This window comes from Malaya genurostris, chromosome 3 (genome assembly GCF_030247185.1).
Source record: "Malaya genurostris strain Urasoe2022 chromosome 3, Malgen_1.1, whole genome shotgun sequence".
Taxonomy (NCBI): domain Eukaryota; kingdom Metazoa; phylum Arthropoda; class Insecta; order Diptera; family Culicidae; genus Malaya; species Malaya genurostris.
This window is the reverse complement of record NC_080572.1, coordinates 138072168-138089953: the sequence shown is the minus strand read 5'-3', so window position 1 is coordinate 138089953 and position 17786 is coordinate 138072168. Positions and strand designations below refer to the sequence as shown.

The window sequence follows — 17786 nt, the reverse complement described above, 5'->3', positions numbered from 1 at the left end:
TAAGCGATGGTGATAATTTTCAGATTTTGCTTGAAGATTCGAACAAAATGCAGGGTTTTTATTATTTTTTCTTATGAATCGAATACTAACATACAAAAACGTGTGAAAATTTGGTAAAAAAATCGATCATTAATGATTCAGTAACTTTCCGTGGTATGTTTGATTGATATTTATGGAGAAATCGTAACATGAAATACCAAATTCGAAGAAGTGAGGTTGGGTACTGTTTTTATATCTGGGATATTCTTTGTTTTTTGGGTTGGATTTTGAGATTAATTGATTAATTATGATCAAAAGTTTTATGGCTAGTCTATTTACTCATGTTTTATCATCGAAATCAAATCTGTATGTGAACTGAAAATTTCAAATTTCATCCTAGATTGTCAAGATTATAGGACAATTTTAAATCATATGTTTGATGACAACACGTGAATAATCGTTTTTCTTACCCATATTTGTAAGGTTTTGCCATCTGCATTCTTTCAAACTCAAGTAAATCGAAAAAATCGTCAAAAATTTTTCTAAATCCATGGGATATGTCAAAACAATCACCATAACGCTATCTCATGGTGACCACCCTGATTGGATTGTTCAATTGGAATAACATCTTTCAGCATCATTTTGTTGTAAGAATTTCATATTATTAGTGAATACAGAATAATACAGATTTTTTGTACTAAGCAATATAGATCTTCTATGAAAATATCTGGCATCTCTGATGAAGACCTACACGCAGAGAAATTGAGCATGTTTAAAATAACAAAACAGTTAGTAGTTTTTTAAATTTAATTTATATTCATTTCAAGCTAGAATATGATTGTTTCAAACCAATTTCTCCCTTCAACAAAAACAATGATCTCTGTTTGATTTGAATCAAAATTATGGTCCAACCAAACCAAAAATATAATTGTTCCGAATGAGTTTATTGTTGAAATAAACTAACAATTTTTTACATGTCAACCAAAGTTGAATTATTGTTACCGGCAGTGTTCTCGTTGACTCAATCCTGCTATACCTTCACATCTAGAAAAAACTTGGTTCAATTTATCTATGGTATTATTTGTGTAATGATACAACTAAGTTTACTGTTTAAATGAACCGTGTTAGTTTTATTTCATGTAAACCAGAACAATTTTTTCTCGCGCGTATACACCATTATTGACATTATTGTCTCCCACGGAAGAAGTTTGTACGCGTTTCATAAGTAAAAATTGATCTGCTTCTTTCATGTCCTAAGGGTACAAGTGTATGTATTGATGATAAAGTATATTTTAAAAATATGTATAACGTTACATAACACATTTTCTTTACCAAAAATATTTGATGCAGGTTCTCTATATTGGTCGGACTGATGGAGCACCGAATCGTTTGGATGCTATAAAAATTAAGAAACAGGGCTTTACAATTACATACAATGGTATGTGAATAATTCGATCGTGTAGCAACGGGAATGACGAAGCGTCTTAAAAAATTTCAAAATTAAAAATAATTGTTTTCTAGAAATTTTTAAACCAATATAAATCGAAATAAGAGTAGTTTTAAATATAACCTTGTAAATTAGTTTGAAAGAAATCATTTTATTTTTAAAAACAAACAAAAATGTATGATTTCAACAAACAAAAGCGTTAGTTGAAATAGCTAAATTTAAGGTAATTTATTTCAACTAAAAAGTTTGTAAATTTAAAGCGCAACAATTCTTAACTTTATCTAAGGTTCGTTCATTCGTAACAAATTTTTCAAATTGAATTCACCGTGAAATTGTTTGTCAAGAAATTGACAGGAACGCACAAGTGAAATATTTGTTGGTTTTATCAAATTGTCGTTTGAAACAAACTAACACACTGAGTAAAATTGATTATCATGTTTTGTAGTTTCAAGCAGCAATATTATTTATATCAAACCAGTTTTTCTTTTGTCACTATTTTAACAAAAAAAATCGTTGCGTGAAACCCAAATTTGGTTATATTTACAATTTTTTTCTCTGCGTGTATCTCGCTCAGGGTTGCCAGGTTCACAGATCTGTGTTTCACAGATTTTAAATTTTCTGCACAGATTTTAAAAATGACACAGATTTCCACAGATTTCTGAAATGATCACAGATTTTCACAGATTCAGGAATTAATCGCAGATTTTCAAACATTTTTGAAATCGAGCACAGTTTAGCACCAAAAAGTACATAGCGGTTGAGGAAAAAGGTACAGAGCGTGTTGATAGTGAGACCTCTTTTTTCTATCTGCTATTATGGTACGAGAAACGGATGCAGATTTTCACAGACAGGTTTTATATTAATAACGTTGAATCGCGAGGCTTTGAAGAAGCGTGTTATAAAATTAAAAATAAATTCTTCCACGAAGAGGCTGTTGGATTACAAGACTTGTCAGAAGAAATGATGGAGCGCACAACACGGATGCGTGCTGATGTGTCGTTACCGGAAAGCAAAATTCAATCATTTATCGATGGGTGTTTGGCTGGGTTAGAATGGAGTCAAAAGTATACGTTAACTGTCATCAAACACTTTTGTATAAGTAAAAATTTGAGTTCCAATGATCCGTTGGTCGTAAATTTAATTAATGAGCTGGAAATTCCTGATGTGTTCAACGACATACGGTCGCATGACGACAGTATTACATATCTAGCAAAACGAGCCGGATGCCCAGTACCAGTGCCCGAAGAGATCCTTCTGGCAAAACGGAAAATCGTTAAGCACAAAGTGTTGGGCTTAAAATTTGGTGCAACATACAACACTCGTGTCTGTCGAAACACAAATTTTAGTAAGGTGATATATAGAAATGATATTGCACATTATATTTCACTAGTTGACACATTACGTTTGATTATGTCGAATGCTGATGCCCGAATAATGGTCAATAATGAGCAATCGCGAAATGATGGTCTTAGTTGTTCGTACAAAGACGGATTGCAGTTCAAAAAACATCCATATCTCAAACGGTACCCCGACGCTTTACGTTTATCATTACATATCGATGACGTGGAATATTTAAATCCACTAGGGTCACGCAGGGGTAAGAAAAAGTTAACAAATATTAGTTTCAAAATACAAAACTTTCATCCCGCTGTTAACTCCTCGACAACTAGTGTGTACAATCTTATAATGGTTCGCGCAAACTTACTAAAAACATATGGTTATAAGAAAATATTAAAACCATTACTTAAAGATCTTAAAATGTTAGAATCTGAAGAAGGAATTCCTTTAAATTATAAAGACGGCAAATTTACTTTACGAGCTGTATTAATTTCCGTGATCGGTGATACGTTGGCAGTTCATGATATTTTCGGGCTATTAGGACCTCAAGCAAGTTGTTTTTATCGGCAATGCTATATAACTCGAGATAAACTTGAAGAAGGGCGATTTGGCGATGAATTCCAAAAACGGACAGAAACAAGTATCAAAGATGATCTATTAGATATTTCAATAAAAAGAAAAACCTCATCGGAGTGTGGAGTTGCAAAACGATGTATTTTACATGATTTAAAATATTTCAACCTGGCGAATAATTATTGTTTTGATCCTATGCACGATATACTAGAAGGTGTAGCACCTATGATTCTTAAACACATATTGAACTATATTATCAATACATCCAAACTTATGTCGGATAATCAAGTTAACAAACTAATTGAAGACTTTGAGTATGGTGGCACGGAATCAGCAGATAAACCATCCAGCAACATATCTGCCAATACATTAAAGGCTAAAGGAAACACTTTTAGTCAAACGGCATCACAAACTTGGCTGTTATTAAGAGCGTTTCCATTCATATTCAAAAACGTTCTGGATAAAAACCACAAATATTCTCTTATCATAGAGTGCTTGCTTCGGATTACTTACATTTCTTTTTCCTATAAGATTACTCCAGATATGCTTGATAATCTCAAACATGCGATATCTGAGTTCCATGTTTTATTCAAAAATTGTTTTGGATATCTTCGTCCTATCAACAAAATTCATCATATGAGCCATTATCCGAATATCATACTTGAGAACCAACCAATCGTTAACGGAAGCTGCATGGTTTTCGAAGCAAAGTTCAAAGCATCTAAGAACCAAGCGAAAACCTGTATGAATTTTAAAAACATTACTTTCAGTCTTACGACAAGGATGAACTTGAAACAGATCTTGGAAATCCTTAAACACGACTACTCTCTTACAAGATTCCATATTATCTCGTCTAAAGAAGTCGCAACAAAAAATGTAGAATTCAAAGCAATTTTGAACGGCTTTCCTGATACAATAACATTAATAAAATGGATGAACATATGCAACATTGACATTCGAACAGGATATGTTATGAAATATGCTAGCTGCAGGTCAACATTTTATGGTATACTATTAGCAATCATACACCACAACAATGAACTGATCGCAATTATTCAAGAATTGGTGACTGATTTTATTCCACGATACTATTCATATAAGGTTTCTTTGACGCAAAACATTATAAGAACATCATTTACTAATATTTTTACTCGCAAAGCGTACAGTTTATGGAAATCTTCCGATAGTGCAGATGAATCTGTGTATATAAGTTTAAAATACATAGACGAATAATTATTTTGTTATTGCCAAGTTTATATAATCGAAGATTCATATGCCTAGTTCCCACATAAACGTTTTCTCCTGTTCGTATTGATAGACCACATCATTTTATGACAAATTACATTTCATTTCACACTTTTCACAAGTTTGATTGCAAATTAAAATCTTAAACCTACAATGATGAAAACCGGGCACAATATGACAATATGTTTTTTGAAAACTGTATAGCATCGTGAAAATTGTCGGATTGGAATGTAAAATTGACGAACCTAAAACTGAATAACAATATCGGAAGTAGCTTATTTGAAGTGACCCACACTGAAAGGTGAGTTTCTGATCACGATGTAGAATTAACACTGGTGACGAGATAGGAAGTTTTGGCTGTGTTTGTAACTTTTTAATATGTGGTGTTTTCGGTTATGTAGTTGTATTTTTCCAAGTTTTCAAATGATTCCGTCTTGATAAATATTCAATAAAACTTTGTTCTCGATTATAGCAACTGGACATGATTCGACAGATGATTCTGAAACGCTCAATATTATTCTTTTCTTCATGGGGAATATTATTCTTTTCTTCATGGAGCTTCTTGTATTTCCAAAAATATGTCAATTGCGCTCACACATAGAAAAAACTCGCCACCTGTCTGTTTACCATCGTGGTTTCTGATTAAACAAAAAAAATCAGCAACACAACCCTTTTTAGAAAAAGGCGAAACTTTCAACATTTTGCGAACAGTTTTTTCTCCTAATAAATGCTACAAAACAATATTGAATGAAATTGAATTATTCAAGAATCTGAATCTTTGTAATACTTGAAAACAGTCGAGCGAAACAATTATTCCATTTGTTTTCGTAAATTATACCTTCAATGTTCCATGCCAACAAGCAGGGAAATACTTAAATTGCTTAAAGAAATAGGGTAATTTGTTTCGTTATTTCCCTCGTTTCACTGCTGGAAACAATGAAGGCGACAATTGAACTACACGGAGATTATTTATGACTGAGGAAAGACTATTTTCATTACAAATTCATAAGGACATAAGCTCGGACGTAAGTTAATAGATCAGGCATGTAGTATAGAAGTGAACAAGTTTAAAAAAGACGAAATTTTTTTGTTTGGTTTAGTGAAAATCGAAAGAAATTCATCGATTTATAAAACAGTGATTAGAAAATATACTATAAATTCTAAACAGGAAAGTAAAATAATTTTAAATTAGTCATCCATGTTTTCCTCTTCTTGATGTCAACGTGAGTTTCGCCCTACTTTGAAAAAAGTCTGGTTCTATGAATGGTCGATGAATGTTGTGTTTATTGAATATTAGTTTGAATAATTTAATATTTTGAACGATTTCAATATTTGAAGAAATAAGTGAATCATTAATATTAATTTATTTATAGATGCAAAGATCACAAATGTTTCTTTGGTGCAGTTGAGAAAAGAAGACCTAATTGATATCGGAATCGAGCTTGGACCTCGTAAGCTTATTATGGAGATTATCGAAATGTTGTCACAGCGCCCAATGTATTATACAGAAAAAAACAAGATTGTGTTTTTCCAAATGCTTCGTACACACCGGTCTACGATCAGTATCAGATTTCTGTTATTTCTCCCACAGACAACCAAACAAATAATGCTAGAGTACCAAATATCGAAGTTCAGATAATTATGGAAAATTTGAATGCAAGATCATCTTATATAAGAAATATATAAATTCGTTTCAGAAAATAAAAGAAGTTTTGGGAAATCATAAGTCTTTCAAAATAATACTGTATAACGAATTAAATGCCAACAGGGTACCAAATCTCAACAAGATACGATTAATGACCCGTATTTTATGCGATTATAAGTTTCACGATGACATCTTCATTCATCACAAGTAAGAAACTCATAAGTTGACACAGAAATTTTTTTTTGTGAATATTACAATACTGTCAATATAATTCAAAATGATTCCATTTATTTCACGTTACTTGCCGTTTCAGGTACCCATCATTGATCGAAAAATTACAACTTGCTAAAAATATTATTATTGCTTTTCCACAACTGAAAAATTTAAGATATGTTACGGAGAGCCCTGAAGAGGTACATGTATTTTAGTATAAAATCGATGGAATGTATATTAACTATTATCCTTTATTTGTTAGATTTAAAACAATGCATAAAACTCAATGATAAGCTTTTTTTCTTCTCTATTATTCATTACAGTCTTTATTTTTCTGGAAAAATGGTGGCAAGGGATCCGGAGATGCACACACCGGTCTAATAGAGAACAGAGCAAATAATATGAGGAAAGATGTACCGAAAGACGAACGAAAATATCGAAAGCATATTAAAGAACCTGATGTTCCTGTAGATGAGGATATAATCGAGACAGCGCAAATTTGTGCAGCTCTCACAGCAAATGCCGAAAATATTAAACGTATTAGCGATATGATGAAACATTCGTTTGTGTATCATCAACGGTTGCTGAATTCTAAATCGACTGCAAATATTATAGAAGTGTTTCCACATATCCATAACTTCAATGGGACAATGGTATGTAATAATGATATTTTAACTTTTCCTCTTGTGTTCCTTAGAATGTTTTATTCAGTCATATACCTTGTCCTCACAACGAACGATGGGTAATACTACTTCAAAAAAAATGTTACTATATCGTTTGTGTAGTACCTTTTTAATAAGATTACAAAATAAAGATCAATGTAACTTTTGAAAATAATGTTTACAAGTGGCCTCTATAATCGAAACCAAAATAAATCTTGCAGCTTTAACAAGCGTTCGAGCGTTGCACCAAGCAGCTTAATCCCAGTGCTGACATCTCCGGAACTTTTCGAAAATGTCTGTTACTAGAAGAAGGAATCTTCAGTGAAGTGGAAGATCGTAAGTACTGGCATAACTGATATACATCAAATAAATAAGGACTCAAATTTATCTGTAGGAGACATAAGAGGAGCTTTGAAGGCTTTGACTTATTTGACCGCAAGAGGAGTGAAACGTGATTTATTCGGACTAGATATGAGTCCTGCCGCTACTGTTGCTTTGCCTCTAATCAAATGGATACCGGTAAGACGAATAACGAATATTCATAAATACAATTGTAATATATTGATATGAATATTAATAATAATAATAATAAGAAACTGCAATTCTAATATAAGTAATTAATAATAATGCAAATAAAAAAATTATATGTAAAGAAAAAAACATAAAATTAAGCGATTATTTCATATTGTATTTATTATCGAATTTCTGTAATGAGAATTTAGTATAAATGTTGCTATAGCTCACTACCAATTTTTATTTTTTAAATTTCATAATTGCAGGAAGCAGAATGGCTACCAAATGTACAACTTCCGTCACCACATCCGTCAATAATTTATTTATCAGAACAGTGGAAAAAGGGAAATATGTTGTTGAAGTATCTCCAAAGAAATTCATCAAGGTGGATAGATCGTCAACTGCTCTAGATATGCTTTTAAAAAGCTTCGTAGTTCTTGGACTTCGTGTCCCAGCAAGTTTGGCTAAATTATATGACTTCGCATGCATTGTAACGTACAAAACATTACTACATAGCTCGCGCAATAAGGTAAATAGATTGTGCACAATGCTGAGTGAAATGGATAACGAAAACGATAACTCAGAATAAGAAGTACTTCCGATATCACACTTAAAATTTCAATAATATTATTCTTAAACGAAATCAATGCAATATTTCGAAACAATAAATGATTTTTTCAACAGCGAAAACTCCTATTTGTTCTACCCGAAAAATGCCTTAGAAAAACAATACGAGTTGTAACAAAACCAATAAACAAAATAAGCCAATATGCTTAAAACAATTAATATGCTTATTACCCACATCAAAGTTAAAACTATTCAATGGTGGATAATATCTATATTATTGCAAACTAGGTATAACAAGATTACCTGAAAGTAGTTAATACATAATTATTAAAAATTTGAGTTTGTGCAGTTTTTTTCGATTCTAAGTTGTTTGTATGTAGAAATAAATAGATAGAGTTAACCGTGTACGGATCCGTGGGTCCGCAGAAAAATCTTCGAATCCGTAAATCTAATGAGATTTCCGTAGATCTGACATCGCTGGCTGACACGTTGAGAACTTCAACGGAAGAGCACCATGTCTCTACACGATGTAAAATACCCTGGTGATCACGTTTTTCTATGTGTTAGTGCATTTATTTTATTTTCTAATAACAGAGAGACGTAAAGAAGAAAAAACATGACGTTCCGGGAGTTGTTTTTATGAAAATATTTAGAGTTGGTTCTGTTTGCGAAAATATTGGCAGTGAAATGCGGTGTTTTGTTCCGGGATGTTTCAATCGTTTTCATCACCTGCATTTGAAATGCCACCCACAGCACAATCACTCCATTATTCATAATAACTGTAATATAGTGGTTTTCAGCTGGACATAGAATGCGACGGAATCGTCGCAGGATAGCGAAATAATGAGCGTCAGAACCACTGATGCCAGGTTTGCAGATTGGTATGTAAATTTGCAATTTCGTTTGTTAGCAGACTTTGCATTTAAGCCGACTTTTTTGCAGATTTTCGAAATTTTTATAAACAATCGTCAATTTTAATGACTTATGCTATTACTGTAGGGTTTTCGTTTGGTTTTTTCGTCATACTTCTAAATATTGAGGTCGCATAGGACCATTTCTAATACCCAGACACCTAAAATTTCACCTGGCATCGCTGCCAGAAAATTGGACAGTTGTTTTAACCCTTTCGCTGTCTGTTGTATTGAAATTAACTAGCATTAGAGTCAAAAGAAAAATTATTCGGCTGTTGGATTGAGGCCAATTGCATTTTCAACTTGTAAAATTCGTTAGCGACAATTGTTATTTCATTGTTCATCGAAATCATCAACAAATGTATATCGGTCAAGACGACCAACTTTTTAGAGTAAACAAATAGCACAATCGAATAAAGCACGAGGTTTTGAAAACCAAGGCGTCGATTAATACAAAATATAAATGAAAAGGGAACATACTAAGCACAAAATAACCGTTATGTACGATTCAGACGATCCGTCATCTTTTGTCACAGTCAATCTCCGTCACCGGCACCGTCAACATTAATTACATGCATTCTTATGGAGCCATTCACACGGAACGTCACCGTCACGGAACGTCTTGACGGACGGAGCGTGTGAACGTTCCGGTAGAGAAAGTATTAAACTAATTTTGACGGAAGTTGACGTTCCGGTGACGGTGACGGAAGGAGGCGGTCTGAATCGTACATTATGTCAAATAAATAGCACACGCTTAAAAAATCTTTGAAAGTTGTAGCCGTAATCTGCTACATACGCATTATCAATATGAATTCATTATGACTGAAGTTTTCTTAATAATAAATAGAAAATTAGTCATTGTAACGGTCAATTTAATAAATATTTTTTCTGGCTTTTAGTTTCGAAGGGGTTGAATCGATGCGAATGACAGTTTCGCTATCTTTGCGGCATTTTGTCGCTATCTTATCGCATCGCAATCTTTTCTAGCCGACAGTGAAAATCACTATAGATACCACAGTGCGATCCGCCAAATCCTTCCTCCAACGAAATGAACAGAATCGGATGTGTGTACAATTTTCTATATTTCGACGTTACCTTGCAAACCCTTGAAGAAAAAATGTCCAGATTTTCAATTAGTGCCAAAGATTCGCTAGGCTGCGCGACAACTGGAGTAACTTAGAAGTGAAATCCCGATGAAAATTTCGTGAGAAAATTACCAACACAACCAAACCTGTCTTATCACGCCACCAGTGTATTTTACGCCGTGGATTGGACTATTAGGCTCTCTGACAGCTCACTTACAACCACAAATGCAAATGAGATTGGTTTGTTTTCATCAGGAAACGCATGCATTAAACACGATTCAGACGATCAATCAACTTCCGTCGACGTCCAGATTATTTTTATTATTTTTTAGCCGAATATTGCTCACGTATCCGACGTTAAAACTTTCCGTGAACTTTACGTAGTGTCCTTTCATTTGAATTGCTTACAAATAATGTTGTTGTTCCGTAATCGTTCCATGCAGGCGATAGTCGCTTGATGCTGCGTGTGAATCGCTTTTACATATTGTTTTGTTTTCATCAGGAAACGTGTAGGCCACCCATTTTTCAGTAGGGCCGCTGTTCATTTTTCACTGGGCATAGAAACCTCAATCACGCAGAGAAATTGAGCATGTTTAAAATAACAAAACAGTTAGTAGTTTTTTAAATTTGATTTATATTCATTTCAAGCTAGAATATGATTGTTTCAAACCAATTTCTCCCTTCAACAAAAACAATGATCTCTGTTTGATTTGAATCAAAATCATGGTCCAACCAAACCGAAAATATAATTGTTCCGAATGAGTTTATTGTTGAAATAAACTAACAATTTTTTACATGTCAACCAAAGTTGAATTAATGTTACCGGCAGTGTTCTCGTTGACTCAATCCTGCTATACCTTCACATCTAGAAAAAACTTGGTTCAATTTATCTATGGTATTATTTGTGTAATGATACAACTAAGTTTACTGTTTAAATGAACCGTGTTAGTTTTATTTCATGTAAACCAGAACAATTTTTTCTCGCGCGTATACACCATTATTGACATTATTGTCTCCCACGGAAGAAGTTTGTACGCGTTTCATAAGTAAAAATTGATCTGCTTCTTTCATGTCCTAAGGGTACAAGTGTATGTATTGATGATAAAGTATATTTTAAAAATATGTATAACGTTACATAACACATTTTCTTTACCAAAAATATTTGATGCAGGTTCTCTATATTGGTCGGACTGATGGAGCACCGAATCGTTTGGATGCTATAAAAATGAAGAAACAGGGCTTTACAATTACATACAATGGTATGTGAATAATTCGATCGTGTAGCAACGGGAATGACGAAGCGTCTTAAAAAATTTCAAAATTAAAAATAATTGTTTTCTAGAAATTTTTAAACCAATATAAGTCGAAATAAAAGTAGTTTTAAATATAACCTTGTAAATTAGTTTGAAAGAAATCATTTTATTTTTAAAAACAAACAAAAATGTATGATTTCAACAAACAAAAGCGTTAGTTGAAATAGCTAAATTTAAGGTAATTTATTTCAACTAAAAAGTTTGTAAATTTAAAGCGCAACAATTCTTAACTTTATCTAAGGTTCGTTCATTCGTAACAAATTTTTCAAATTGAATTCACTGTGAAATTGTTTGTCAAGAAATTGACAGGAACGCACAAGTGAAATATTTGTTGTTTTTATCAAATTGTCGTTTGAAACAAACTAACACACTGAGTAAAATTGATTATCATGTTTTGTAGTTTCAAGCAGCAATATTATTTATATCAAACCAGATTTTCTTTTGTCACTATTTTAACAAAAAAAATCGTTGCGTGAAACCCAAATTTGGTTATATTTACAATTTTTTTCTCTGCGTGATGGAAAACATATCAGCTGTTTTTCGAAGAAAGGCGAATCTAACATTGACAGCAAATGGAGGAAAACATCGATGAATGTTTCGACTTGTTTTCTAATCGTATTTAGAAATTATCGTATATTCTCAATCAATTTACGATTAGTCGATGAATTGTTAGTTTATCTTCAAAAGACATGCAAATTTTACCACTTTACTTCTATATCCACTGAAAAAAGAGTTTCGCTTTTAATTGTTTACTTTTATGCAACCCGTGGACAACTTGACAGTTCCCATACATCGAGAATATAAGTAAAAGTTTTGGTTCTCTGGTTCCACAATGGTGTCGTAAATAGAATAACATTTGGAAATAGCGTATCTGGTTTTCGACAATCTGCGGTTTAAATTTTTATATTTAAATAAGTAAAATAAATTTAGCTAGCATTTCTTGATATTTATAAAATAATTATGATGATAAGTTACTATGGTTTAGTATAAGTATCATTTTTCTATTTTCATCAATAGAAAGTTGAATAGTAGTACATCACATTTCAATAAACAATGAACGTGAAGTAAGGTTGCGTTTTTATTGATACGACTAAATACGCTAGGTGCTCATTAGTCACAAACAACATTTCAAATAAACATTTCATTTGTAACTCTATCAATTGGGTAGAGTGATTTAAAAGATAGAAAGATTACAAAATACGCATGTTTGGAGATTTATGACGTGTGATACTGATGAGTTTGTTGCTATGCAGCGCTGTTAGAAACATTCACAATTCATTCAGGAATTCTTGCGTCAGTCACAATATGAAAATTACGCTCCTTTTAAATATATTGCTGGATGCATACACAGTGACCGTAAATAACGTAATGAAGTATTGGTTTCCCTTTGAAATATTTTTGTTTCGTGATTCATTGCACCCGTATTGTTTAGGTACACTAGAGCCGTCCTGAATTCAGTGGAACATATATGAAACAGGCTCATTTCTTCATTTTTGATTAAAAATGACAAAAATAATGCTCGTGTAAGGGCTGCTATTGATAGGAGAGAGAAACTCGATTTGTTTATTTTTGTAAGATTCGGCCTTCTTTGAAAAAAAAGCTGAAATATAAACGTCATGATGTGCATTTTTTTTGTTTGTGTTGTCTTATCGACAGGCTAAGACCATAGTATGATGTGCATCTCCAACTGTAAACACTGTTAGAAGTTTTTATAATGTCCTTAATAAATAATCAATTTTTAAATCGTTTCATTGTTTTACTTTACTGGTTACGTATACGTAAATCTGCTTTATAGAAAGGACGTAGTAGTGCAGTAATTCAATGCCTTCTTTAAGACAAAAGGTAAGAAAATTAAAATTTTTATGTCTCGATGGAACCTACATTGCTTATTTTTTATGTAATTATATTGGCATTGAAATACTACCTACACCCATAGTTTGTTAGGAATGCAAATCTTCAATATAAAATGAAATATGCATTTTCGACGCGTCAAACTTTGAAGCAAATCGAAAAAAGAGTTTGTATCAAAGACATCATATTAACAAGATATCCAGCTTTGTATCAAGTTTGATGCAACCCGTGGACAACTTGACAACTCCCATACATCGAGAATATAAGTAAAAGTTTTGGTTCTCTGGTTCCACAATGGCGTTCCAAATAGAATAACACTTGGAAATAACGTATCTGTTTTCCGACAATCTACGGTTTAAATTTTTTATATTTAAATAAGTGAAATAAATTTTGCTAGCATTTCTTGACACTAATAAAATAATTATGATGATAAGCTACTATGGTTTAGTATAAGTATAATTTTTCTCTTTTCATCAATAGAAGGTTTAAAAGTAGTTCATCAAATTTCAATGAACGTGAAGTAATGTATTCTACTGAATCTTGAAGAACAATACTACTAATTTGCAAACCAAGCTTAAATCTATGGTTCCCATTTATTCATCCGAGTCGTTAGAAGATCATCCAATGATAACAAATACTCCTACAAATAGCTACTAATTCCTTGCGTTTTCATTAATACGACTAAATACGTTAGATACTCTTTAGTCACACATCACATTTCAAAAAACAGATCATTTCTAATTCTATCAATTACTAGTTATCTTTTTAGATCAAAGAGAAGACGTTGGGCAGAGTGAATTAAAAGATAGAAAGATTACAAAATACGCATGTTTGGAGATTTATGACGTGTGTTATTGATGAGTTTGTTGCTATGCAGCGCTGTTAGAAAAACTCGCAATATTTTCATTTCATTCAGAAGTTCTTGCGTGAGTCACAATATGAAAATTACGCTCCTTTTGAATTATAATTCTGAACGCATACATAGTGGCCGTAAATAACGTAATGAAGTACTTTTTTCTCTTGTAATTTTTTTGTTTCGTAATTCATTGCACCCGTATTGTTTAGGAACACAAGCGCCGTCTTGAATTCAGTGGAACACATGAAACAGGCCAAAGACATCATATTAACAAGATATCCAGCTCTCACATTTCCCGAACAAATCATTGGCAACATCCTTTTTTGCGAGCATGTCGCCCTCAGGTGAGCCCGCATCGAATCTCATACATAGAAGTAGGGGAGAGAAATGTCAAATTCGTGCGCGCCAAAATAGCAGGGCTGTGCACCCATACAATTGACATGACATGTTGAATGAGACGCCGTGCGATGGCGTTGCTGAACTGAAGATTGAGATCGCTCCAAGCTGACAGGGTCTGAACAGGCTAATTTCTGTCAGGTTGTGTATGGGTTGGTTTGTTGCCTGGAACTAAATGATTGCTGCGTCATCTTCGTGTCACATTTTGAAACCGCAGAGTTAGACCAGACCCTGTCAGCTTGGAGCGAAATCAATCTTCAGCTCAGCAACGCCATCGCAAGGTGTCACATTCAACATATCATGTCAATTGTATGGGTGCGCAGTGCTGCTATTTTGGCGCGCACGAATTTGACATTTCTCTTCCCTACTTCTGTGTACGAGATTCGATGCGAACTCACCTGAGGGTGCCATGCTCGCAAAAATGTTGTTGCCAATGATTTGTTCGGGAAATGTGAGAGCTGGATATCTTGTTAATATGGTGTCTGTGGTTAGACACAAAAATTAAATAATTCAACTAACTGCTGCTCCAGTGGCAAACTTTGAACAAAGCGATGATTAGGGTAACTGAGGTATTTTGGCCACTTCATATATTTTGGCCCACCTAACAAACTTTATCGGATTTAATCGATGTTAAGTAACCCATGTTACATACATTTGAAAGTAAACACATTACATTACCTATTGCGGAAGGGTTTTTCAAAGATATTACAACATTTGGTGGATATTTATTTAAAGTGGGCCAAAATAAAATCAATCCTAAAGTGGGCCAAAATACCTCTGTTACCCTATAATTTTTAGATTCGGCTTGAAGATTCCAAAAAAATGCCGTGTTTTTATTTATTTCATTACGAATCGAATACTAACATGCAAAAATGTGTGAAAATTTGGTTAAAAAATCGATCATTCGATCATTAATGATTCAGTAACTTTTCGTGGTATGTTTGATTGATATTCATGGAGAAATCGTAAGATGAAATATCAAATCCGAAGAAGTGAGGTTGGGTACTGTTTTCATATCTGGGAAATTTTTTGTTTTCATGGTTGGATTTTGAAATTAATTGATAAATTATGATCAAATGTTGTTTTACTCGTTTATTTACTTGTCTTATCATCTAAATCAAATCTGTATGTGAACTGAAAATTTCAAATCCGAGATTTTCAAGTGTATAGGACAATTTTAAATCATGCTTTATGACAACACGAGAGTAATCATTTTTTACCCATATTTGTAAGGTTCTGCCATCTGCATTCGTTCAAACTCAAGTAAATTGGAAAATTCGTCCAAAATTTTTCTAAATACATGGGAGATGTCAAAAGAATCATCATAACGCTACCTCGTGGTGATCACTCTGATTGGATTTTTCAACTCTGGTACTGTTATATTTTAGCAGACTCTGTCAGTTTGGAGCTAACTCAATCTTCAGTTCAGCAACGCCATCACACGGCATCACATTCAACGTATCATGCCAATTGTATGGGTTCACAGTGATGCTATTTTGGCGCGCATGAATTTGATATTTCTCTCTCCATACTTTTATGTTCGAGATTCGATGCGGACTCCCCTGAGGGTGCCATGATCGCAAAAAAGGATGTTGCCAATGATTTGTTCGAGAAATGTGAGAGCTGGGTATCTTGCAGACCCTGTCAGCTTGGAGCGATCTCAATCTTCAGTTCACGCCTTTTTTTTGAGAACGGCCAATAAGCCACCTGTCAACTTCCACTTTCGAAAGAAATTGCAAACGAGCTATGAAAGATGGAGTATTAAATTTAACACCAGACGAAAGAGAAAACTTTTCTCTGCCGTTTACTATTATGACTTACTCTCAGCGAGTGCCGAGTCATTCGAAATTACTCTTCAAAGTGAATGTTGACGGATGGCTTATTGGCCGTTCAAAAAAAAGGCGTGAATTCAGCAACGCCATTGCACGGCATCACATTCAACATGGGGCGCGCAGTGCTGCTGTTTGGCGCACACGAATTTGACATTTCTCTCCCCTACTTCTATGTATGAGATTCGATGCGGACTCGTCTGAGGGCACCATGCTTGCAAAAAAGGATTTTGCCAATGATTTGTTCGGGATATATGAGAGCTGCATATCTTGTTAATATGATGTCTTTGGTATCTTGTTAATATGATGTCTTTGATTTTAGCGACTGCCTATACATTATTTCATCTTGGTCTTTATTTGCAATTATTTTCAAGATATTTCGTGAAACAAATAATTTTCGGATATTTTGCGAAACAAATAAACGATTTTTTTCAAGAAATTATTACATGGTAAAACATGACAAACAAGATGTTTCACCAGTAAGAAAAGTAACTATAAAATTTGTGTACATCGATTTCATCTTAACGATAGAAAGATAGCATTTGGTTTTTGTCAGCTTTTCTTCATATATTTTCGGAAATTCCTACAGAGATCTCTGTTTGTATAAGGAATTGTATAAACGTATTGACAGCATTACCTTTTTCTATGACTTCATATGAAATTTTTCAAAACGTACATATGCTTCACTAGTACAGTACAGTAGATCTTCAATAACTTTCGATCGACTCCGTCCATTTCGATGAAAATCGTTACAGAAATCTCTCTTATGTAGGGATGTCGCAAATTTCGAATTACTCGATTATTTAATAATCGAGTATTATTTTGAAACTAATCGATTGAAATTTATTCGATTATCTGGGTTATTAATCGATTACTCGATTAGTCATTCGATTATTACTATGGGAGTTTTTTAATTACTCGATTAGCTCAATAATCGAATATTAGTTTTAAGCTAATCGATTAAATATTACTCGATTATCTGGGTTATTAATCGATTACTCGATTAATCGATCGATATTACGACATCCCCACTCTTATGTCGTTTTCATTTTTAAACTGCACTACACCGCAGGGCTACACCATGGCATGAATAAACGAACAAAAATTATGAAAACATAAACAGTAAATCTTGACTACAATAAACGATTCCACTGCGCAGAGCTATACCAAACCAAATACAAATAATAATACCCCTAATGTATCGTGTACACTTCCAGGGTTGTTACGGTCGCGCGGATTTCGCGGTTTTCGCGGATTTCGCGCGGTTTTTGGTCAGATTTTGATGCGATGGCGCGGATTTCGCGCGAATTGCAAGTAACATTATTTCAGACTTGTGAGGTATTTGTTCGAGAATAAACGGTTT

General features: G+C 33.4%; 2 protein-coding genes across 3 annotated transcripts in view; both read left to right on the top strand.

Annotated features, from left to right (window-relative positions):
* Positions 1 to 6517: 6517 nt before the first annotated feature.
* On the top strand, positions 6518 to 8204 carry LOC131434004 (uncharacterized; the record flags this gene model as incomplete). The annotated part of the gene is made up of 4 exons (XM_058600624.1): positions 6518 to 6640; positions 6764 to 7093; positions 7357 to 7438; positions 7882 to 8204. Coding segments are annotated over 4 exons (858 nt in total), but the record flags the coding sequence as incomplete, so codon positions are not given.
* Positions 8205 to 13124: 4920 nt separating this feature from the next.
* Positions 13125 to 17786, top strand: part of LOC131437845 (PP2C-like domain-containing protein CG9801) — a 168941-nt gene continuing 164279 nt past the window's right edge. The window contains exon 1 of one of the 2 annotated variants that reach the window (XM_058607462.1): positions 13125 to 13333. Coding sequence is in view for 1 of the 2 variants with exons in the window: in XM_058607461.1 (XP_058463444.1) it covers positions 13313 to 13333 (21 nt within the window). In the remaining variant the exon portion in view is untranslated. The remainder of the gene's footprint in view (positions 13334 to 17786) is intronic. The other variant, XM_058607461.1, reaches the window with a different exon arrangement.